This window comes from Protopterus annectens, chromosome 7.part0 (assembly GCF_019279795.1).
Source record: "Protopterus annectens isolate FY-2018-M chromosome 7.part0, PAN1.0, whole genome shotgun sequence".
Classification (NCBI taxonomy): Eukaryota; Metazoa; Chordata; order Ceratodontiformes; family Protopteridae; genus Protopterus; species Protopterus annectens.
In genome coordinates, this window is record NC_056739.1 from 286,856,086 (window position 1) to 286,882,290 (window position 26,205).

Below are 26,205 nucleotides of genomic sequence, written 5' to 3' on the forward strand. Positions count from 1 at the left end.
TCATGTATGTCTGCAAGCTGTGTATGTATGCATTGTACAACAACAAGGTTCTAGGGTGTCCTGCATGTCAGAGTTCTTTGTGTTACATAAATCTTGTTGATATCTTGTTTTTTTGTATGTTCATGGATATGGCTGCCAGTACTAGTATCTCAAAGAGAGCAACTGCTGGTGTGCAAAGATGACCAAAACTGTGCTCCTGTGTAGAGAGTTAAGGGAAGGGTTGTTGGAATATACATGCCTTTTTAGTAAGGAGGATGTCTAGTATAACCTGACAGACCTGCTTCACAGAACATCTGATGTCCCCCATGCCAATAGGCACTGTGAACACCAGTGCAACAAGCTACACTGACTGATTATGAAGGTCTCTGGATGTGAAATGCAAGGTTAGGCAATGAGGTTTTCAGTGGTATGATATTTACCAAGTCAGCCAACTACAATACTGCCTTTAATAAACATGTTTACTGTGCTTACCTGGTGTTGTCCTGATTTTTGGATCTTTATCTTAAAGTATATCTTAGGTTAGCCTTAGTCTGTGATTTTCTGTGTTTTGTGTTCTGTAGATGCAGCTGAATATGGTAGCACTGTGTTGCTTTGTGGAACAGAGCACAGTGCTGTGACATGGTGCGTAGTGGGCAACATTTCATTATTCTTCAATGCACAAAGGTGTGTTAGTATAGCTGTGTCTGCTTAGGTATACTTGTCAACCATACCAAATTCCTCTGTATTTACCAGATTTGAGGGTAAAATAATGGGGTGCCACAAATTCCTGAGTGGTTCCTACAATTCCCGATAATATCCCGTTTTTTTTTTTTTTTTCTAATTTTTTCTCCCGAAGTTATTGGTGCTGACGTCATCAGGAATGGAATGTGCATGATGACATCAGCTTCTTGAGGCAGACTGCACCCAGTCAGAATTCATCTGAGGGCTGTGTCTGCAGTGAGTATTTACCTCCTCTATGTACATTCGTACAGTGATTCGTTGAACACTCAGTGTTGGAATTTCTTAACTTTCTTTGCAGTGCAGTGTGAGTGTAAGTGTAGCAGCCATCCCAGAGACTAGTCCACTCCAGATGACTGGATTGGTCCGCCCAGTCAGTGTCTTGCACTCTGTCTCCCACACCTCCAGGAATCTGCTGGACCCAGATCCAGCTAGCCCAGCAATCAGGAAGAAAGGACAGGTTACAGCACAAGTGGTTGAGGATGAGAAAATTTATCTCCAGCTCGACTTCCTCCTCCAGGTAAAAGAATTTCAAAAAAAAAAAAAAAAAAAAAAAGAAAGGGCGACTGCAACTAGACATAGGTCCAGAGTTTCACAGAAAGACTGTCCAGATTTATGTTATGAGTTTGAGTAAATGAATAGTCTGTTATCATGCTGTGTTTATTAGGATGTTACCTAAGCATGTCATAATAACACTTGTAGCAGTTTTTGCTGCTTGTATCTCTTTTGTTGTCTGCTGTTCTGTATTGGACAGTAGAATCATTTTTTTTTTTTTTGCATTACACCTTGAAAGTAAGTTTTATCTCTTTAAAAATAGAATAAAATAAAAATAAATAAATAGCTTCTTTTTTGGTTACGTAATTTGGAGCTAACTGTGCATCCATGTTTGCTTAAAGCATTGCTTGGTGTCAGATAAAATGTAATAGAAGTATAATCATACAGGTAATTGGTGTTGTTGGTTGGTTGTCTGTGTGATTAAGATGACTTTGTAATCAAGTGTAGCATCTCTTTAAGCAGCCTTAACTAGTTTTATAGGAAACTTCTGCACCTGAGAGTGGTAGCAAGATGAAATGCTGTTATTTGCATCTGGGTCTGGGAGCTGCAAAAGGTTCCAATGACCTTGCACTGGAGACTTAGTCAGGAGATTTAATAGAAAACTGTTTTAATTGAGCACACTTGCAACCTGCTAGGGCATTTTTATTATCTTCCTTAAGCGCTGGGACTTTATATCCATTTAACACTTACAGAACAATTTACAGCAAACACGGATCGTTGGGAGCCATGAGATGTTTACCTTATAGTTTTAATTAAACCTTATCAGGCTTGTGGTTATATGCATGCATGTATCACTGGCAAGTGAATTAGTTTATTTGCACCATTATGACTCCTGCACAGATGAACATACATAGCAATGCTAAAGAGCAGAAATTGTTTAAAAGGCAGGAAGTGATGAGGATGGATACAGTGATCAGCAATGCGGCAGGAAAAAGAAGGACCCTGGCTTTGCTACTACCCAGTGTTGTGGAACCTCTGATTTCAGTTGTATCCCTAGCATACTGTGTAGCACTCAATGTCCACACTGTTCAACATTCATGATAGCAAGGATGAGCTTTTGGATTTATTGGACAATAATTTAAAAAAATTGTGAAAAGTGCTCATGTCCCACGCTGAAGCACTAGCTCTTCCTTTTATTGATACTTCCTCACTGCAGATGAACTTGCTTTGTATTAACGTTTGTCTGCATTAATTCATGCAGGCTAATGGCAGAATAGGGAGAAAGTAGCAGTCAGCTGCCTGTCAGGTGCCAGGATTGGCTACATAACACATGCACTCAGGTCCCTCAACAACAGGTACAAATATGACTCTGTCATTGTACATGTGGGTGTGAATGACCTGAGGCATACCGCCCTGGACTACATGAAAAGAGACATGGAGGAGCTCTTGAATTATGTAGCCCAGGTGGGTATGACCCTAACCCTGAGCAGCATCCTACCATCACCCAGAATGATACCACAGTACAAGCAGAAAATGATTGATTTCAACAATTGGCTAAGTTTCTGGTGTCATTCCAAGGGGATCCAGTATCTGTCTGCCTGGGATGACATGATTGACAGACCTCGATGCTTTGCCAGAGATGATCTGCATCTGTCTCCCCTGGGCTTCCGGATACTGGCCTAGGCTCTTGCCACCCCTATAGTGCCTTTTTTAGGCTGTGTTCCAAAGACCAAATTACCACCGTAACAGCTACAAACAAATGCAATCTGAGGGTCATGCTGCTCAGTGCTAGAAGTCTAAATCTTAAAATGGACTCGATTGAAGCACTCCTTAAAATGGAGAACATCGACATTTGTGCTGTAAAAGATGCCTGGTTCAAAGCAGCAGAAAGCACCCCTGCACTACCAGGCTATAACTCATTCCACACCTTTTGGGCCCAGAACTTGGACCGAAGCTCCAAAGGCGCTGGTGTTTCCATATTCATAAAAGATGTGCACACCTTCAGACTGGTAGCCCAATATAATGCATCAGAGATACTTCGGGTGCAGCTAACATTGGGTAAAACAGCGATTCAGGTCATAGCCTGCTATAGGTCCCCACCCATGTCCCAAGACTCACACTCCACTTTCCTAAACACCCTGGAGAATATTAGGGTCCAACCTAACACTCTCATACTGGGTGACTTCAACTACCCTCCATTAACTGGGAAAACTATTCATGTACCAATACACTTGCCCAGCATTTCCTGGAATTCTTTAATTCCAATGCCCTGGACCAGCTCGTTCTTACCCCCACTAGAGCTAGCAACATCCTTGACCTGGTCATTATGGGTGACCGTTGCTCTACACCAATAGTCAACTTCTCCCTGGTTAGATTCGACCACAAACTAATCACCTTGGAAATCCACATCCCTCCTACTCCACTCCACCCCTGCAAAGGTAACTCCCATGAAAAACTTCTTCAAAGCTAACTTTGGGCTCCTAAAAACAGAGGTGGCTAACTTCACAGCACCCATGTAAATGGAGAATAGTTGCATGACCGCCGAATCATACATCAATGCACTGTATGAACACGTACACAAATGCATGGATCTCACCATACCCAATAGAACCAAGAAGCTCTCCTCCAAAAAAAGGAAGCCAATCTGGGGGTCCCCTGCTATAAACAAACTCTACAACAGAAGGAAGAAACTGATTTGGAATAAGGTGAAGCCCAAGACTGGAAAAACTTCCTTATCAGCCTCAACAAAAAGTTGAGATCCCTCATCAAATCCTCTAAAGCTAGCTATGAAAACAGAATTGCAGCAGATAGTAAAGACAATCACAAGGCCTTCTGTAGTTATGTAAAGAAATTCCAAGGCAATACCCAGATTTGTTCTGAGCTACTGCACAATGGTACCTCCTGTACCGAGCCAACAGATATTGCCAATATATTGGTCAACAGATTCAGTTCCAACTTTACACCTGTAAAGGACCAATCACAATACCAGTAGATTGCCAGACCCCCAGTATTACTGCTGCACAGGTTAAAACAGCACTCTCCAAGGCCCAGAATACAGCTTCTGTGGGACCTGGCAATATCCCTGGCTGTGTTCTACATGAACTACAGAGTGAACTGGCACCACACCTGTGTGCCCTGTTCAATCACAGCCTCACATTAGGCTTTGTCCCTACCGAATGGCACACTGCTGCAGTCATCCCTCTCCACAAAGGAGGAATGACTACAGACCCTGGGAACTATGGCCCCATTAACCTGATGTATCTCTTATGCAGAGCTATGGAATGCATCATCATGGACCTAATAAACAAGGATATAGGGAATCTCCAAACTCTGGATCCCATACAGTTTGGTTTTGTCAAGGGTAGATTATGACTGCTCAACCTGGTCAACTTCTCTGAGTCAGTCACCCGAGATGTGGATGAAGGCAAGGTGATTCATACAGGCTACCTTGATCTGGCCAAGGCCTTTTCTACCATTCCCCACTCAGAAATCATAGAAAAACTCACGAAGCTAGGCATCAATCCCTATATCACTAGGTGGGTTGCAAACTGGCTCACAAATAGAACCCACAGTGTGAAAGTAGCTGACTCCAAGTCAGACTGCCGACCAGTCATGAGTGGAGTCCCATAGGGGTGGTCCTGGGTCCTCTTCTATTTGATATCTACTTCTTTGAAGTCCAGGCCAACACGCAGGGACTCTGGCTGACAAAGTTCACAGATGATTGCAAGTTGGATGCTATTATTAACTCCCCAAGTGATGTTGACATCCTGCGGAAAGGCCACACTGAGACCAATGATTGGTGTCAGAATCATGGCCTTAAGCTCAATGCCAAAAAATGTGTCGTTATCCCCTTTGGGAAAAACTCAGTTCCCATGATTTACCACATCGATGGTAGTTCACTGAACACAGAAGGCGTTATAAGAGAACTGGGAACACAGGTTGAGAGCAACCTCTCGTTTGACCACCACACTGCCACTGTGGTAAGAAAGTCCTTCTGTGGGGCACAACTCATTACTCAGGGTTTTGCATCCAGGAAGAAAGAGGTAATTGTCTCCCTCTACTCTTCCCTCATTAGGCCAATCATCAAGTACAATGCCCCATTTGGCATGTACCTCACTAGACACTTGCAACAACTGGAGAGGTTGCAAAAGTACCTCACAAAGATGGTCCTAGGCCTTAAACACTTGTCCTATATGGACAGACTCAAAAACTCCAACTATTATCTGTTTCATATCGCCTACTTAGAGGCGATCTCTGCTTGACTTACAAAGCCATGTCTGACCCAGCTCTGTTAGAAATGCTACATCTAAAGAAATCCCAATCCCTCTACACCACATACTCCAGAGACCTCAACCTCATTACCATAATAAAGAGAACATGCTGGAGGGACAGGTTCATAACCCAGAGACTGCCCATGCTATGGAATAGACTTCCCATACATGTCAAACAGAGCACCTCATTGGCCCTCTTCAAGAGAAATCTTGATGAGTGGATGGGAAATAGAAAATTCACCCCATGTAGCATGACTGTTTTTTTTTTTTTTTTTATTTGTCTCTCTCTTTTAAAGGAAGGGATTAACAGAATGTACTCAGTCAGTGCAATGTTTTGTTAAATTCTGAAGTTGTGTGTCAAAGAAATTCATATGATTATAACTGTCCGTAACCAAGTTGACTATGGTTGGTCGCATCCTATGTCCTTTCCTGGCTTATAAATGGAATAAAACTGCCTTATCACTTCTGAGTTCTCATTAGTAATGTCATGTTTCCCAATTTTGTCTCCCTTCTGCAGGTTGCCATGATCTGCTAGAGTTGCAGCCTCATCCAGTGAGGCCAGCTGTTGGCCTGACTGAGGCTGAGACCATTGAGAAAGGTGGGAGTGCCTCATCTGGGAAGGGACATACCCCCTTCCAAGGCAAATAGCATGCCCTACTTGCCCGTACTGGTTGTGCTGTAGCCTTGCTGTTGAAACAGTGGTTGACTGAGTGATGACTCAGTGGGTTACCATACAGCAAACCCTCCTTTAGCAGGTGGAAGGCCAACTGGAGTAGCTGGCCAGTGTATTCAGGGCCACTGTAGCAAGAGTGACTCATGCCACAGGACACTCTGACCCAGGATTACCATCTATAGGTTCCCAGCACACTCCCCATGGTCCAGTCAATAACTATTAGGCTAACTGCACTGTATCCTTTCCCCAACCATTTGTGTACCCTTTTGTCTTTGGATGTTCTCCCCTCTTGTGCCCATATTTACCTCTGTGTGTACAAGCATGTGCATGTGTGTCCCACAGAATTCCTTCAGCCTCTATTTATCTTATATTCTCCTTCTTTCTCTCTCTTGTATTGAAGATAATTTTTTCCCCTCCCAAAAAAGTTCCCTACCCCCAACCTGCTTTTTCTTAGTGTTGCTACTTTATGTTTCTCGACATTGCTGTACTTCTTATCTTGCTTTCCTTTACTCCACTTTTCTACCCTTTTTTAATGAGCCAGTAAGGTGTCCAACACAACTCCTTACCATTTCATGTGTAGTTTTGAACTTTTGTGCAAGTTTTGTGCACTGTGCTACAGGATCACTGCATTCCCTTCTTTGTAGATTCTTGGCTACATTAATCTGTTTTGTTACAATGTTTCCTCTCTACCCCAGCTTACTCCTTGAAGTGCAGCATTCTGGCAGCTGCCATTTATCCCTAATTCATAATTCAGATCTGTTTAGCTCTGCTGTGCACTCTCCCTGTATGGCGCTATCAATGTACTTTGTTAATGTAGTTATCTGTGAATCCAGCCCTTTTTTGTCATTAGTATCAGGAAGGAGCATGTTTAAGTATGTAAGTTGCCAGTCAAGTTATTTTTAGTATGTACAGTTCTGGTAGCATGACTATTTTTGTTCTGTTTGTCTCTCTCTTTTAAAGGGAGGGATTAACAGAATGTGCTCAGTCAGTGCAATGCTTTGTTAAATTCTGAAGTTGTGTGTCAAAGAAATTGATATGATTATAACTGTCCAGAACCAAGTGGACTGGGGTTGGTGTACTGCCTGTAGTTTTTCTTAGTTGCACTTATTTTTCCATGTAGTAGTGCTCATAGCTGGCCTTAGGCATAGGCCAACTAGATGGTCACCTAGGGCATTGCTCTGCAGGGGCACTTTTCCAGTAATCTGGATGGTGTAGGTAGACCAGGATAGGGACACAGGGTGGTGTTGGTGGGGGGGGGGGCACTGTGGAGACATTTTGCCTAGGGCAGCAGTTGACCAAAGGCCAGTCTCATTAATGCGATTTATTATACACTTACTGCAAGCTTTATGCAGCTTTGATTACCTAATATAAAAGTCAATTTAAGATGCAGAGGAATTATTGATGAAAATTATTTTTGTGTTTTTTTTTTGAGTTTCACACATTGATGCAGTAACTGTTACTATTTACAAAAGTCTGTAGTTGAAATGTGTGACAGTAGCTGCCTGTCAGTTTGGCTGGGAGGAAAACCTTGGTTTAGATCAGGTGGCACTGCAGTGTCTGAGCAGGCAAATGTCAGACCATCGAGCATGAAAAATGAATTCAGCAATTGTTAGGAACAGTCATTATGTACACTTATGTTGTATAACTAGAGACGGGATAATGCCCTATCAAGTCTGAATTTGTTTTTTTTTGTTTTTTTTGGATTATTGTGTAGCACACAGCATGATATTTATAAGCTCCATCACAAATCTGCCAGGTCTATGAGTCAAGCAAACAAAAGATTAGAGCTTGTGACCTGTGGATAGTTTAGTCCCTTGGTGCTTCAATCTTTCACAGATAGCAGCTGCAAAGGATTAAAGGAAAGTTAGTTTTCTTAATCAAGCACTGCCCTTTTATAACATTAATGTTTCCATTCTCATGATGTGGAGAGCATTTACTTCAAAGAAGGAAGCTTTTACATGTACTCTTGTAACTTCCACACACAGCAAAATGTAGAGGAGTGTGTCAGCTGAGAAGAAACATTATAAGCTACACATATAATGAAACTAGACCATTATTCATTTTGGAGATAAGCAAGCTTCATATTAATTTAAGAACTGTAGATGATATGAGTGATCTGAATAGCAGTTACATAAATGAAAGAAAAGTTAAAAAATCCCTGTCACATTGATAGAGGGGAGTCCCCATATTAGGCAGCTCCACTGCAGCTCTTGTTTTTGAGGGCCAAGCAACTGAGTGCATGGACAAGGTGAGATGATGTGAAGCCCTATAAAAGTGAATACTGTGCCTTACTGCAGAACGTTAGCTATTACAATGTAATAAATAGTGCCAAGAAAATTGTTTTATCAGCTGTATTACCCTGATAAGACAAGTGTTTTGTTCTGCTAACACAAAATTCCACTGAAGAGTAGAACACTCAAGTCCTTTAAAAGGGTGTGGTGATGAGATCTCATTTAACCTAGACTGTTGTATCCTCTGCAGGCATCTAGATCTTATTTCAAGAAAAAGTAGCATTCATTCAATTTTGGGTTCATATAGCTCACTGATGTTCAGACAAGAAGAGTATAGTGCAGATATATGGAAAATGTATATATTTATGCATTCATTTTCCACAGCATATGTTACATACCTGATGGGTTAAATCTTAATGTTAATAAGCTTGGTATGCAGTAGGTTTTACCTTTTTTAGTTATTCATTGTTGTTACCTGGAATATTAATGCTGAGCTAAAGGCTGCTTTACAGTGAAGGCGTAAGACAGACTTGAGCAAATTTTTTTATAGTAGCAATTCTGTGGGATGTTGTGAGTGGAAATGGAAATACACAGAAAAATCAACATGGAAGTCAGGAGGTGGAGCATTGCAGATTTTGCCAAGACAGTGTTCTAAAGCCAGAATCAAACAAAAAACCATAAAGCTGAGAGGCTGTAGCACTAACCACCACACTGTGTTACAGTGACTGAGTCTGAATGTTCATCTGAAGAAAACATGGCTAATGTGATAGCAAAATAAAAGTTGTTCTTCTTTTGGCTTCACCACAGCAGAACTCTGGTCCGCTAATGATTGGCAGTATATTTTTTACGGGTGCCAAGGTGCCAGCTCGATGCCCAACCTTCAATGAAGGCACGCCCATTCTACACATGTCTTTCGAATGCCACTCGACCATGGGGAGGACATGCAGACTCCACACAGAAGGCACTCCAGCCGAGAATCAAACAAGAGAACCTTTTGCTGTGAGGCAACAACACTACCGCTGCACCACCGTGGCTTTTGTGATAGCAAAATAAATACAAGTGAAAAATAAGCTCAACAGCATTAAACTGTGTTTGACCAGAGGGACCAGAACATGGACAGAACTGCCTGTGGAGCTGACGTTGCTATTCGGTAGCTAGCCTTGATTTATGGGCAGAGTGCAGGCTGACACTGCGTTCTCATTTAATCAAAATTAGTTTTGTCACCCTTGTTATTCAGAGGCTTGTGGTTTGTGTTGTTCAATGTTGAAATATAACTGTTTAGATTCTTCACCTGGAAACCATAATTTAACTGCCGGTTGTAAAAATCTACACAAGCATGAATTACCTAAGACAGTGCAAGATATGCTGTGCAGGTGTTTGGGGAAATATCATACTACAATATGAATAGAACGTACTTGTATACTATACAGTAATGTGTCACCTACGATGAAGTGAAATAAAGCATTTACAGCATGCTTGTTGTAAAATGTATTTATATTTAGTTTATTGACCATTTTTTGGATGAAGTGTAAGTATAAACACTAAACTTTGCATATTTAACTTAAAAATTCTAAAAGTAACAACAAAAGTGTCAAAAAAACAACATAAACGTCTGACTTTTGTTAATGTTCTGTGTCTTGTAGTTACCTAGATATTGATCTCTTTCCATCTTTTTTCCTTCATTGCTGACCCCTGGAACTAACAGCAAACATTGAGCGATATTGTAAGTCTAACTTTGTGTTTGTGCACATTTTTGTATGTCTTATTAAATATAAGAAATACTGTATTGTGAGAAATGTATATCTTGTAAACAGGATTCAAAGAAGCTATTTGCTTTTACTCTTGAAAAGATTTTGAACAGTTTGCAATAACAAAGTTGAGATTTCAAAGTATTCAATGTTGCATGTTGTGTAACATCCCTCTTAACTCCTTCACCCATTATGAGTTTGTCTGTAGTCTCTCTCTCTCTAAATATATATGTATGTGTGTGTGTGTATGTGTGTAGTATATTACAAACACAATTTCAAACAAATGCAGTTTTCTTCCTTACAGAAAGAGTTCAAGGCCCAGAATGGGTGTGTATTTAGTTAAACTGGTAAACCCACTCGACAAAGTGTCCATTTTCAGGGACAACCTGGGAGGACTGTCTGGTTAAGAGACTTGCTCAGAGTCACACATTTGGAAAGTGGAGGTAGAAGAAATCAAACCCTGTACGTCTGACTATAGGAACCAGTGAATAAAAGAAAGATCAGTACATTTAAATAAAATATAATGCTTCTCCCCAGTATACTAAATTGGTTTCTGCTGGTGGGGAAAAGCTGCCTCAAGTAGAGGAGTTTAAGTATCCTGGAGTAATTTTTTAGAAGACATTGTAAAAGGAATCGAGAGATAAAATGGATTGCTATGGTGTCAGAGATAATGTAGTTGTACTGGCCTATGGCAATCGATAAAATAAAAAAGTCACCATGACTCTGTTTGCCATTCTGTCTGTCCTCATCCTGACATAGTCATGAGCTTCATGTAATGACTAAAAGGATGAAATTACAAACACAAGTGGTAGAAACAGAAATTAATCTTCTCAAGGGGTAGATGAGCTCATGCTGTATAACAAAAGTCCTATTGGACTGCCAGTATTATCACTCTGGATGGCGGCTCCTAAAGGTGGATGGAATACGTTGAGCTGGTTTGGGTAGTTAAGAGAGGTTGCCCTGTGCCCTGTCCTATGGGAGTAATACTGGATATAACGCACCTGAGAGGAGATCCCAGATAAATGCAAGGGAGATGAAAAAGTTGTACTTTACAGCATTCCGTACTTGAGGATTACAGTAAACTTTCAGTTAACTGGCACCCATGGGGATTGCTAGATGCTGGATAACTATTTTCTGGTTGTTTGAGAGTTAATATTAAAATTAGATCTGACTAATACTGTACCCTATACTATTTGTTTGGTTTGACTTGTTCTCAGGTTGGGGAGAGAGGGGATCTATTCCTATCTTCCTTTTTAAAACTCTAAAACTCTAAAAAGGTAAGGTATGTTTCTGCGGGGGGGGGGGGGGGCAGAAAGTGCAACACATGATAATTGTACTATATTTCTTCGATATTTCTTTGCTGGTTGATTGAGAGCTTACTGTATAGTGGATGAGTTGGAAACTGTTGGTGATCCTCCTCAGCTTGCAAAATGAGTGGCTGAAGATATGTAAAACATATTGCTTGCTAGCTGTATTTAAAGATCTGGAGGGTGTGTGGTTAAAAGAATGACTTTGGAGTATTAGTATCAAAACACAACAAAACGCTGAAAAGGCACCCACTGGTAATCCGAAACAACCAGGATGCAGGAATCACGAACTAGGTGTTGAGTAAAAGTTTTTAATTAAAACAGCTCCACCAGCTCAGCGTAAAAAGTACAAACACTTCCAAAATGTAAAGTCAAGCGCTTTCACCCGGGCCCTCCCAGGCTTTTTCAAGTATTAGTATCAAGCTGCATCTTCTGAAGAAGTCTTTGTGGCTTGTTTTTTGTTGAGATTTTTTTTAACATAAAAATGTAGTTTTGAAAGGGTCATCGGTGATAACTGTAGTTAAATTTGGAAAAAAAATTATGAAGTCACTTTAGTTAGAATGACTACAGTGGCCTAATAACATAGTTCATATAAAGATACACTATTCTTCTTGCTATCCAGATAACTATGTGTCACTTAGCAACATCCTGAAATTAAGCATGGAGTAGACTTATAACCATTGTTCTGCCCCTTATAAGTCTGTGTGTTGTGTAGCTGGTAGTGAATTGTATACTATGTGCTGGACACAGATTAAAATACAACTAGAGGCATGAACTGGCTGTTTGGACTGTACTCATTCCATATGTGAAATTAAAAAGCTCATAGCTAATGCAACAATTTATGCAGCAGAATTCAAAAGTGTGTAGACTTTTTTTAGGTAGGTAATGAAATATGTTTTTTGTGTTTTATGCAGGATTAACTATACACTGCAGTATAGCATTAGAGGTGGCTGCATTCTTCTGATGAGGGTAATGCATTGACTGGGAAAGTAAGCTGATCCAAAGAACTTTCTCATTCCTGACCAAGGCTTATTGGCAGAGTTACACAGATTAAAATAGTTTACAATATATAGTTACAAAGGCATCAGCAACATTACAGTTCAGTTCAGTCAGTGAAGTACACTGTTGGCAATTTTGTACCACTGATTTAGGACCAAAGTAGCTTAATAATCACCATCATTCTGAAATTCACTATCAGTATTTGCTCTTCTTATGCTCCTGGTCTTAAGGTATCCCTCACTTCCATCTCCTCACTATGTATATAAACACATATACTCTTAAATGTATACATACCTTCTCACATTTCTTAGCCAACTGTTTCTTCTCCCACTTGCTCCCTTTCTGATTATCCTGTTTTTGCTTTTTGCCTCTGGTGCTGAGTGACTACCTCTTTTTGGACTGTAATGTAAACAAAATGTTTTATTTTAATTGAATGCAAAGACATTGTATAATGGACATTAACTTGAAATATCTTAAAATTATTTTTGAAAACCTTATTCTTCAATACGTTTGTAAAGGAAAAATTCTGCCTTTATAGCTTAGAGCCTTATGATTGGTGCAGCTTTGCAGAGTAGCTGAGGTAAATTGTACATGACAGGTAACTCAGAATCAAATTTACTTTATGGTGGAAGATTTACTCTTTAGAGTGCATAACAACTATTCTTTGTCCATCTCAGCCCTTAAATAGGCAGAATACTACACCTCAGCCCCTTTTTATTTTAATAGTTTTTGTATAAAATTGTAATTTGTTAATAGAAGTGAATATTTAGCTCAGCAGCATACGTATTGAAACTTCAAGCTTCACGTTTTATCACTATTGAACAAATGGGTGTTATTTTGCCATTTGAAGGTTTCATTGTTGGTTTCTTTTTAACAAGTTCTGAGTAATCTGAAAGGCCTTGAGTGAAACAAAAAACACATAACACATGTATGCATTCTCCCAGGATAAAAATGTTTCCAACTCTTCCAACTTAATCTTTCAGCTGAAAAGGTTGCTCCTTCATTAGAAGATGGGGAGGCAAATCTGATTAATGTTCATTGTCTATTTTCTGTCACTGCTAGAGGTGTACCTAGCTATTCTGGTTCCCAGTACCACCTGCCCCAAAACTCTAAGTTGAAGATAAAAAAATAATAATAATAAAGGGGTGGGGGCCTCTGCTTTGGAAACTGTTTGCTACAGTTGCAGCAAGCAGCGGGTAGAATAAAGTACTTCATTTCAAAAGTGCTTGGCGGGGTGAGACTCTTCTCTTCTTTTAAACTGTAGCAACTGCTTGCCATATTTTTAACAAGCAGCTTCAACACTCCACACATAGAATGCTAAAAAGTTTCAGTTCTGAATTCCAGGGACTTAAGTTTCTGGAGGGGCGGAGGACATTTTTTCCTATTAAACTATACACTCAGTTTAGTGCATTTGTAGCAAGCTGCTGCTATAGTTTATGCTACATGTGGAGTACTAAAACGCTTCAGTTTTAACCACAAATGTAATACTGACTTTTTAATTTCAGTAATACACCGAAGACCAATCTATCTGCCAATTGCACCCCCTAACACTCTGCTGCCAGGACTGCTGCCCTTTTCACCCCAGCCTAGCCACACAACTGGTCACTGCAGATGTAGGTAAAGATTAATCTGAAGTTGTTAATCTTCTTCCTATTCATCACTGATGGGTTTGGTTCTGAGCCCTTACAACTGAGTCGGCCTAATACCATGCTCGCATACACCAAAAACTCTCGAGCTAAGCTACTACCCACAATGCCCTTCTCCCAGTTACTCAGATCTCATTTGCTATGCAGCCATATAGCAGCATTTCACCGAGCTCTCCAGCTAAGTGTTGTATTCTTCAAAATTTATTGTATTTTGTAAGTTTTTTTCTCCTAAAATTCTTTTATATCTTGTTATCTTTAACCAGCTCTACCCATGGGTATCCTCCTCTTACCATTGTTGATAAATGCCCTTCTTTACCCTCGTGGTATTCTTAATACCATTGTTGGTATTTTTCTCTTCTCCTCCCTTTCTCTATCTTTTTTGGATCGTTGAATCGATATACTGGATATGTCTGAAAAGAAAGGGACTTCGGGGTTTAAGCATTGCACTTCCTGCAATGGTAAACTCCCCAGTAGTGACCTGCATGATGAGTGTGTATATTATCTGGGGGTTTCTCACTTGTCTGTGAAGCCTCCCTGTCAGATTTGTGTCAGTTTCAGTCAGCGGATGCTGAATGAAAGAAAAAATAAACTTATTTTGAAAGGCCTGCTTTCTTCACCCCTTTCTGAGGCACTTTCTGTGTTGGAGGTCTCAACCCCTCCATCAAAGGACAAAGAAATCCTCATTCTGACCCCTCTTCACTGGCTGGTGATAAGGGCAAGCCTCATAAGCATAAGGCCCACAAGTCTTCCACAGAGCACAAGATCATCTCCTTGGCTCCGACCACCTCAGTTCCAAGTTCAGCTCCAATGGTCACTGCAGATATTTCGATGATTTCCATGTCGGCGCCGCCTTCAGCACCAACTGCTATGGTTCCAAGTGTGATTTCAGCTCCAGCCTTATTGCCTGCTATTACCTTGGCACAGACGTCAACCATCTCTGTTCTGAGATCGGTACCGACCACTTCTTCGGAGCTGGTAATGACTTCCACTCCAGCTATTCCCTCGGCTCCAAGCCCTTTCTCAGCACCGATAGTCCCCCTTTTGCCTGTCTCAAAACTGGAATCCTCAGTGCCAACTTTTCCTACACCACAGACCCAGTACTCCCCGTCTTTGGATCCATTTTCAGGACAAGCCTTTAGCCCTTTTTTGGACCTACCTGACTCCCCCTCAGGAGTGTCGGTAAGGTCCACAGGAGTATGTCTGAATTGGATGTGGTGCATCTGTTCGATCAGCTATTGACAGCCAGAGGGATTACACATTTTCCTAAAACCCATCCCACTCTGGGTTTTGAATCCTTTACCCCCTCGACTCCAACTTATTCTCCTCCCTTGGACCCTTTGGTTCTGAGGCCCATAGCTCCGACATCTTTGGGGGGAATCCTTTTCTTGGCACTGACAGTGATCTTCTCTGAGGCTCCAAGGCCCCTTTAGGTTTTGGTTCCTTTGGAACCACCCCTTCCTCAATCTCATGCTTGGGGGGTGGAACCCCTGGCTGCAGGTACGGTTCCAGTTTTTTCATCGGTTCCGTCTTCAGATTCAGGGGCAACATCCTCCCCAGGTTTGCTTGAGGCTCCATCCCTGGAAGCGGGCTGTCTTCTCCAGCTTTTTTAGGAGGTCCACCGGAAAAGTTTGTGTAAGAGGAAGCACATGGACTCCACAGAGGAGTCCCTCACTGAAGACACAGATTTCGATGTAGGGGAAGGATCCCCCCGGTCACCCTCTGAGGTAGCCTTTTGTGATATCCTCGAAATCCTAAAACAGAGAGGTGACTGGCAGTCCTCTAATCTGATCTCTGAGGAATCTGTGTTCCTGCAGGCCTTTTGCACCTAGCCCCGTACGTCCTGGGTTACTCCACCTGCCGATGAACTTGTCTGGCTCATCGTGCAGCGTGCTTGGAAGGCTCCTGATACCATCAAAGCTATTCCTCGGAGGCCAGATAAGATTTTGTCCCCTCCTGCTTCGGATACCCATTGGTCCAAAGGTCTTCCTGTGGATGCTTTGGTGGTGGCGGCCACAACAAAAAAGGATCTGGCAGAAGAAGAAAGCCAGACTGTCCATCCACCTAACAGAGTCCCAGGCCCTGGACAGGATAGGGAAGTGCACCTTTGCTTTAGCGACCTTTACTATCAGGTCCCTGAATTATATGGCACACTTTACCAGGCTTCAAAGGGATCTGATTTCCGAGCTCTCTGAAACCTTGGCTGGTGCGCCGTGTCTGATGAGGTCCGTGGCAAAGTGGCCTCTCAGCTGGCCCACCATTGAATCAATATCTAACTCCTCTATGTGACTGATATCTCACGCATCAGAAGGAGCAGCTAGAGAAGCGGGTTCAGCTGGGGTCTTGAGACGACACGCCTGGATGCGCTTGTGCAATTTCACGGAACCCTTTAAGGCTTCCTTTCTTAATGCTCCCATTGAGGCCTCCTCATTGCTTGGGCCCAAAGTTAATAGCACACTGGCCAGATGGGAACAGGATGGTAAGACCTTTTCTGCCATAGGTGTCCATTATTTTTCCCCTCAATGTGCTTTCTCCCGAAACCAAAAGAGTGGGAAGATATGGTTCAAGAAATCTCAGGGTCCTTTCCATGACACACAGGCCGAGTTCCCCTCTAGAGGCAGAGGGAGAATCTCACAGGGAAGATGCTCTTTTTGGGGCAGAGGGGGTCCGCATAACCAGGGTTCCAGGGATTCTTTCCCTGGTCAATCCTACCAGCGCTCCTGAAAAGCTGCCCAACTCCTTTCCTCTGGAGGTGGTTGGGGGGCGTTTCTCCTTGTACCCTTCTGCCTGGCTAACTACCACCACTGATTCTTGGGTACAAAGGATTATAACCAGAGGTTATCAAATCCCCTTAGATCTTTGTCCTGCCCCTTCAAAAAACCTTCCCGACATTCCACCCCGTCAAAGGGAAGAAGCAGCACTAGAGATAGAAAAGCTGCTAAGAAAGAGAGTCAACCAAATAATCCCTCCAGACCAGATAGGATCCAGATTCTACTCAAGACTATTTTTGGTGCCAAAGAAAACCAGGGACTGGAGACCAATTTTGGATCTCAGTATATTGAACAAGTTTGTGAGAGTACAAAAATTCCAGATGGTCACAATACAGTCTATCCCCCCACTTTTGGAAAAAGATGATTGGATGTGCTCGATAGATCTTCAAGATGGGTACTACCACATAAAAGTGGACAGGCCATCAAGAAGATTTCTGCACTTCTGTGCGGGAGCCAGTCACTACCAGTTCACAGTACTGCCCTTCGGACTCTCTACAGCCCCCAGAGTGTTCACAAAGTGCATGGCAGTTGTCACAGCTCACTTGCAACTTCAAGGATTCCAGGTGTTTCCATACCTAGATGACTGGCTCATTTCCGCCCCCACCAGACATCTACTGGAAAAAGCCCTGGCATACTCTCTCCTCACTGCTCAAAGGCTAGGCATAACCATAAACTGGCAAAAATCCAATCTCACCCCATCTCAGTCGACAGAATTCATAGGGGTTATCTTGGACACAAAAAAACTGCAGAGCTGCTATTCCAGAGCACAGAATTCTAAGGATAAAGCAACAACTGATTCCAATCCTTTCAAGGGAAAAATCCACGGCTCACTCAGTTCTACAGCTGTTGGGTTCCATGGCAGCCTCCATCACCATTGTTCCCCCGGCCAAGTTTCACATGAGGCTTCTACAATGGCTACTGCTTACCCAATGGTATCCTTTTCAGCATCCTCTTTCAACTATGATTCGAGTAACCCACAGGTGCAAACAGGATTTAAATTGGTGGATGACACACAACCTGTCACAATGGTCTCACCCCTTCTCCCCCCAGCAATCCAAGGCCACAGTGACCAGTGACGCCTCCCTGATGGTGTGGGGGGGGCTATGTCAGGGACAGACAGTCCAAGGCACTTGGTCCGAACTGGAGGCCCATCTGCATATAAACGTTCTAGAGCTGAGGGTGGTGCTTCTGGCATTGCAAGCATTCCATCCTCTGCTGCCGTCTGGGACAATTGCGATTCAATCAGACAACATGGCGGTGATCTGGTACATCAACAAGTAAGGTGGAACCAAATCTTACCCCCTTTGTCGAGAGGCCATGAGAATATGGCAATGGGCGATAGCTACCAATGGTTTTCTTCTAGCAACGCACATTCCCGGGAGTTCCAACGTGATAGCAGACAGACTCAGCAGGTGCATTCTTCAACCTCACGAGTGGTCCCTGAATCCCTTGATAGCGGTGGAGATCTTCCACCGCTGGGGCCGTCCTTGCTGTGACCTCTTTGCATCCCCAACCAACTACAAATGCAGCAACTATTTCACCCTGATTCCCCCTCCGGGACAGTCACCCAGGGACGCTCTTGTCCACGATTGGCCCTCGGGTCTTCTTTATGCATTTCCACCCTTTCCCCTCATTCCCCAGTTTCTGAAGAAAGCCCGTCAGTTGAAGAGCAAGGTGATCCTCATAGCACCATATTGGCCTTGACAGATTTGGTTCCCCTTCCTTTGGCCTCACCTACTAGATCGACCATGGATTCTCCATCCAACCCCAGAGTTGATCTCACATCCACAGAACCTGATTCATCCCAACTTGAACAGCCTGAAGCTCACGGCTTGGCTACTCCAATTCCCTTGATTGCCAGGCAGAATGATCTTTCTTTACAAGTACATGATATTCTCATTGCATCTCATAAGTCTTCCACTAGAATTACTTATCTGAGCAAATGGAAAAGATTTACCTGTTGGCTGAAAGATAAACAAGTAGATCCCTTCTCAGCACCAGTGTCGATAATACTAGACTATCTGGCCGACCTCTTTTAATTGGGTCTATCGGCCTCTACCATTAGAGTTCATTTGGCTGCAATTTCTAATTTTCATGAGGGTGTACAAGATTCCTCTCTTATGTCCCACAAGTTGTGCAAGACCTTTATAAAAGGTGTGAGTCATCTGAAGCCACCTTTTAGAGAACCTATTCAACCATGGGATTTATCATTAGTTCTACATGCTCTGACAATGCCACCTTTTGAACCTGACTCTTCTTGCGATCTCAGGTATTTGTCATGGAAAACCTTGTTTTTAGTCACCATTACTTCTGCCAGACATATTTCTGAGCTTCAAGCTCTATGTATCAAGAGTCCTTACTTGATTTTTCATAGAGATAGAGTGTTTCTGAGAACTAATCCTTCTTTTCTGCCTAAAGTGATCTCTGAAATGTCCATTAATCAAGCCATTGAATTGCCAGTTTTCTTTCCCAATCATTCAAACAGAGGAGAATATTGCCTACATACCCTAGATATCCACAGGCAAATTCTTTTTTACTTAAACAGGACTAGGCCCTTTCGTAAATCTGACCAGTTATTTTTGGCTTTTTCTGGACCTAGATTAGGATCTGCTGTTGCTAAGGTCACATTAGCTAGATGGTTGAAGGACTGTGTGACCTTCATTTATACACAACGTAATATTTCATTGCCTACTACCATAAAAGCTCATTCAACAAGGTCGGTGGCAACTTCTGCTGCCTTCCTTGCCAGAGCTTCCTTACATGACATCTGTGCAGCTGCAACTTGGGCTATGCCTCATACCTTCATCAGTCATTACAAATTGGACTTGGCCTCCAGGGGAAGATCATCTTTCGGTTCTATGGTGCTCAGAAATGTCCTTCCATGAGAGCCTCCCAGGAATAGAGGTAGCTGGGGACTCTGTCCCGTGTGTAAGGAATAAACGAGGATTAATAATATCAGATAAAGAAGTTATGTCTTGCCATAACGTTCCATCTGTATTGTTGATCCTCGTTCAGTCATTATGACCCTCCCTCCTTCCCCCCTCCTGTGGTTTCTAGTGGATCTCACCATCCGGTTCTCTTAGGTTATTTGACCAGAGGTAGCCTCTACCTTCTTTTGACTTGCAAACTCAATCTGAGGTAACAGGGAGAGGGGGATTGTGGGTAAGAGTTTAGCTCGAGAGTTTGAAGCTGATGCGAGCTTGGAAAATGGCCGGCTCGGTTCCAAGGTCGGAACCGATACCCATGCATAATGACTGAATGAGGATCAAAAATACAGATGGAACATTATGGTAAGACATAACTTCTTTTTCTGAGTCTTCTTCAGATGCTCCCACTGAATAACCACCTTGGAAACAGATGTGTAAGAGAAAATACATGGACTCCCCAGAGGAGTCCCTCACTGAGGATACAGATTATGATGATGGGGAAGGGTCCCCACAGTCACCTCCTGATGATGTCCTTTGAAGCCATCCTGGAAATTTTGAGGCAGACGGATGACTGGAAGCCCTCCAACCCTTCCTTGGAGGAATCTGTATTCCTTCAGGCCTTCCACTCTCGGCCCTCTACTTCTTGGGTGACCCCACCTGCTGATGAGTTAGTCCAGCTCATCCTGCAGAGGGCATGGAAGAACCTTGATACCACTGAGGCCATTCCCTGGAGACCAGACAAGATACTTTCCCCTCCAGAGGAACAGCCCCATTGGTCCAGAGGCTTACCAGTAGATGCTATGGTGGTAGAGGCCGCCACAAAAAAGGACCTTGCAGAGGAAAATCCTACTGCCCATCCGCCCAGCAGAGAGTCCTGGGCGGTGGACAGAGTAGGGAAGCGAATTTTTGCTTCAGCGACCTTTGCTGTCAGGTCTCTAAATTATTTGGCACATTTTACGAGGCTCCAAAGGGATCTCATCTCTGAACTCTCTGGAACCCTCATGGGTCAAGTATCTGACGGGGCACATGATAAAGTTGCTTCTCAGCTTCCTACCCTAGAGTCAGTCTCCAACTCGTCCATGAGGTTGCTGTCCCATGCAACCAAAGGGGCAGTTAGAGCTGCGGGTGCAGGTGTAGTTATGAGACACCATGCCTGGATGTGCATTTGTGACCTCGCGGACTCCTTCAAGTCTTCCTTCTTGAATGCCCCTATCGAACCGTCCGCTTTGTTCAGTTCTAATGTGAAGGACACATTAGCCAGGTGCAAGCAGAATGAAAAAACCTTGTCTGCCATTGGCCGACATTTTTCCAAACCTCAGCGCTCTTTTTCCAGGAACCAGAGGAGTGGGAAGATATGGCACAAAAAATCTCAAGGCCCTTTCCATAGTGCACGTGGTGAGGCTGCCCCCAGAGGCTGAGGAGCTTCCAATAATGGAAGATGCCCCTTTAGGGGCAGAGGGGGTCCCCAAAACCAGGACTCCCGGGATTCTTTCTCAGGACGACCTTATCAGCACTCTTGAAGCGCTGCCCGATTGCTTTCCTCTGGAAGCAGTCGAGGCTCAGTTTTTCTCTGCACCAAGCTGCCTGTCACTGTATTACAAATGATCAGTGGGTGCAAAGAATGATTTCTAGAGGTTATTACATCCCTCTAATATCTTACCCAAGACCTCCAAAATACCTTCCCAATGTTCCACCCAGTCAAAGGGAAGAAGCAGCTTCAGAAATAAGAAAGCTGTGTCAAAAATGAGTCATCCAACAATTTCCCCCAGACCAGTGCGGATCTGGTTTTTACTCAAGATTCTTTTTGATGCCAAAAAAGACTGGGGACTGGAGACCCATTTTGGATCTCAGACAACTAAACAAATCAGTAGTTCAGACCAAATTACGCATGGTCATGATACAATCAATTCTCCCATATCTTTGGGAGGGTGTGTAGATGTGCTCAATAGACCTCTGGGATGCGTATTACCACATCAAAATGGACAAGCGCTCCAGGTGTCTCCTTCACTTCCAGCTGGGAGCCAATCATTACCAATTCAGAGCCCTGCCATTTGGTCTCTTGACAGCCCCTAGAGTGTTCATGATATGCTTAGCAGTGGTAACAACTCATCTGAGACTTCAAGAATTCCAGGTGTTTCCATATCTAGATGACTGGCTCCACTCCACCCCCACCAAGCACCTACTGGTCATGGCCCTCCGCTACACTCTAGCACTAGTGGAGTTCCTAGGCATCACAATACACTGAGAAAAATACAACCTTCATTCTACCCACAATTGGAATTTATAGGAGCAGTATTCAAAACAATCCAAGTCTCTATCCCTCCTCACAGATTCAGGGATTAAGATTACAAGTACAAGTGATACTCTGTCGAAAGAAGGTGTCTGCAAGGGAAGGTCTACATGCCCTGGGGTCTATGGCGGCAGCCATCCCAATTGTCCCCCTGGCAAGATTGCATATGAGACTATTACAATGGCTCCTTTTGTCCCAGTGGGTATCCAGTCACCATCCTCTAAACTCACAGATCCTCATCACCAATTCCAGAAAGCAAGATCTTCTCTGGTGGATGAGAACAGACGAAAACCTTTGGTGCCGCCCCTTCCAGACTCCTTAACCCAATGCCACGGTGACCACAGACACTTCCCTGATAGGGTGGGGTGGCCATTTCCAGGGAAAGACAGTCCAAGACACATGGTCCAGCTTGGAGGCCAACTTGCATATCAACGTCCTGGAGTTAATAGCTTCCAACCACTTTCTAATTGCATTGCATATCCCGAGAACTTCAACATGATTGCGGACAGGCTGAGCAGATACATCCTCCATCCACATGAGTAGTCTCTCAACCTGAATGTGAACGCAGAAATTTTCGGCCATTTTGGGGCCAGCCTTGCTGCGATCATTTTACTTCCCCTTCAAACAAAAAATGCAGCAGCTACTTTGCCCTCTTTTCCCCAGATGGGGAATCACAGAGAGATGCTTTGACTCACGATTGGTCCGCAAGTCTCCTCTATGCTTATCCTCCGATATCCCTATTTCTGAAGAAAGCAATTCAGTTGAGATGCAAAGTGATCCTCATTGCCCCTTTCTGGCCTTGACAAGTGTGGATTCACTTCCTCTGGCCTCACCTATTACAACCTCCTTGGATCCTGGACACTCGTCAGGACCCAATATCTCACCCACAAGGGCTGTCTCCCCCAAATCTGTCCACTCTCATGGTGACAGCTTGGTTTCTCCACTTCCATTAGTCACCAGGCAGGAAACCCTCTCCTCTCCTGTCCGTGATATTATTCTGGCCTTCCATAAACCATCCACCAGAAAACTCTACAGAGACAAATGGAAAAGATTCACTATCTGGTCTAATAATCAGATGCTAGATCCTTTTTCAGCTCCAACAGCTGCTATACTTCAGTATCTTTCTAAGTTGTTTAACAAAGGGGCATCAGCTTCTACTATTCGAGTCCATTTAGCCGCTATTTCCAATTTCCATAACGCTTCAGATGGCATTCCTCTTATCTCCACCCACCATTGCAAGACCTGTCTCAAGGGAGTTTTCCATAGCAGTTCTCCTATCAGGCAACCTTTAGAGACATGGAATCTCTCTCAGGTTCTACAGTCTCTCTCTCTACCCCCCTTTGAGCCTGCTGCGACATGTGATCTTAAATTCCTGTCATGGAAATCTTTGATTTTGGTAGCGGTCACATCAGCCAGATGAATATCTGAGTTACAAGCCTTATGCATCAAGAGCCCGTATCTAATCTTCCATAAGGACAGAGTATCCCTTCGTACTAACCCATCCTTTCTCCCCAAAGTGGTGTCTGACTTCTCTATTAACCAGACCATTGAGCTCCCTATGTTTTTCCCAAATTATTCCAGCAAGGGAGAATACTGTCTTCATTCATTGGACGTGCATAGACAATTACATTTCTACTTGAACAGGACTAAGTCCTTCCACAAGTTGGACAAACTTTTTATTTCCTTTTCTGGTCCAAGAATGGGATGTGCTGTCTCAAAAGTTACTTTATCAAAATGGCTCAGAGATTGTATTACTTTTTCAAACTCCCTAGGAATGAATCTAAACCTGTTCAAATCAAAGCTCATTCAACTAGGTCCATCGCAACTTCGATTACTTTTCACTCCAGGGCTTCCATGGATGACATTTGTGCAGCAGCCATTTGGACTAAACCCCCTACTTTCATCAAGCCTTACAAATTGGATTTGGTCTCCAGGGGAAGAGCGGCCTTCGGCTCAATGGTTCTCAGGAAGGTTTTTCCATAAGGGCCACCCAGGTTCTCCAAGTAGCTTGGGATTCTGTCCCATCAGTGATGAATAGGAAGAAGATTAACAACTTCAGATAAAGAAGTTATGTCTTACCATAACGTTCCATCTGAGTTGTTGATCTTCTTCCAGTCATCACACCCTCCCACCGTCCCCCACCAAAGGCTCCTGGTGGATCTTCTGGGTCCTTGTGGTGTTTCAGGTTTTCTGCGCAGAAATGGCCTCTGTTTTCTGTTTTCTTCTGTATGTTGCATGCAAACTCGATCTGAAGTAACCAGGAGAAGGGCATTGTGGGTAGCAGCTTAGCTCGAGAAGTTTTAGTGTACACAAGCTTGGTATTAGGCCGACTCGGTTCCGAGGGCTTGGAACCAAACCCATCAGTGATGACTGGAAGAAGATCAACAACTCAGATGGAACATTATGGTAAGACATAACTTCTTTTTCACTCTATTTAGCGTGTACAACAGATGAAGATACAGGGTCCATTCCTGAAACATCTAGCCTTGTATGAAATGACTGGTAGCAAATATGCTGAAATCTCTTGTTGCTCAAGGAATTTTCCAACAGTTTTGCTGGATATGGAAATTTGTTAACTCTCTGCATCTTGAGCTTTGATTGAAATGTCTCTTCAGAAGTGAATGATCACCAGTGACCAAGGTATAAGACACAGGACCTGAGCTACTTAGCTCAGTTATGTCAGGAATCTGTTCATAGGTTCACATGTGTTTACTAGGCTAATGACCAAAAGGGTCCTTTTAAGCCTAGACATGCATCCCAAATCTCTGACAAGTTCTAGCACCCTTGATAATTGTAAGCAGGGGCTTGGGAGATGAAACACTTACAACCAGGGGCCTGAGAGACGAACCATTTACAGGTTGCTTGTGTCCATTATAGACATAGGTGCCAAACGAGGGATGAATTTCCTGTTTCCTATACAATTGTCCAAGCTACACTTGGATTGGGTTAGGGAGGAACTTTACTTTACTTGGATGGGGAGCCTGTTCAAAAGAAGGGGTAGTCTCTGGGATACATACCCATCCCTCTAGCAGGTCCTACTTATATCACAGTCAAGGTTTAAGTCTTTAGAACAGGTAATTCCGGTGATGGTTGTTTTGTGGATATGGAAGAATTTTATCAGAGTGGGGTCTGACAATGTTCTGTATGCCATGCATAGATCTCCTCTCAATAGCCTATAGGAGACAGAATACAGGGATAGGGCCTTGAAGCGGTCTACATAGGACATGTTACTTATGCCCTGTATTCTTTTAATGTGTAACCTCTGTGGACATTCCAGTATTTCGTTATGCCTGGTTAGGTACAGGTAATTCTGGTGATGGTTGTTTTGTGGATATGCAAGAAGTTTATCAGAGTGGGGTCTGACAATGTTCTGTATGCCAGGCATAGATCTCCTCTCAACAGCCTGTAGGAGACAGAATACAGGGATAGGGCCTTGAAGTGGTCTACATAGGACATGTTACTTATGCCCTGTATTCTTTTACCTCTGTGGACATTCCAGTATTTCGTTATGCCTGGTTAGGTACAGGTAATTCTGGTGATGGTTGTTTTGTGGATATGCAAGAAGTTTATCAGAGTGGGGCATAGATCTCCTCTCAACAGCCTGTAGGAGACAGAATATAGGGATAGGGCCTTGAAGCGGTCTGCATAGGACATGTTACTTATGCTCTGTATTCTGTTAATGTGGAACCTCTGTGGACATTCCAGTTGTTGGATATGCCTGATAGGTACATACCAAGGAGGGCACTGTACTCAATGATAAGGCTGATGAATGCTGAATACAGTGGAACAATGACTTTTTTGGACCTAGGTATGATACTTTTTATAAGTTGTGCAACATAGAATGATTTCCTCACTACAGTAGACACATGATGGTCAAATGCTAGATTACTGTCTGGTTGTGTCCCTAAGTTTCTGACAGCTGGGTCAACCCTAAGGGGTGTGTTTACAATATGATACAAGGGGTGGATTACTTCCCAAAGGTTACTATTATGCATTTCTTGGCATTTAGTTTTAGTCTGATTGTTTTTCTGTATCAGCCCTTCCTGGAGATAATCACTGTCAGTGTGGGATTCACTGGCAGCTGCTAATTTGCAATCATCTGCAAATTTAGTCAACCAGAGGCCATTAACATT

At 43.1% G+C, this 26,205-nt stretch overlaps 1 protein-coding gene across 30 annotated transcripts in view; it reads left to right on the plus strand.

Annotated features, from left to right (window-relative positions):
* NFASC (neurofascin) overlaps nt 1-26,205 on the plus strand; it is a 2,999,343-nt gene that overhangs the window by 1,506,913 nt on the left and 1,466,225 nt on the right. For 29 of the 30 annotated variants that reach the window (XM_044076767.1, XM_044076768.1, XM_044076766.1 and 26 more), the window contains one exon: nt 10,098-10,110. The exons of the other annotated variant lie outside the window; for it this stretch is intronic. In XM_044076767.1, the coding sequence (XP_043932702.1) occupies nt 10,098-10,110 (13 nt within the window). The remainder of the gene's footprint in view (nt 1-10,097; nt 10,111-26,205) is intronic. 30 annotated transcript variants of the gene reach the window in all.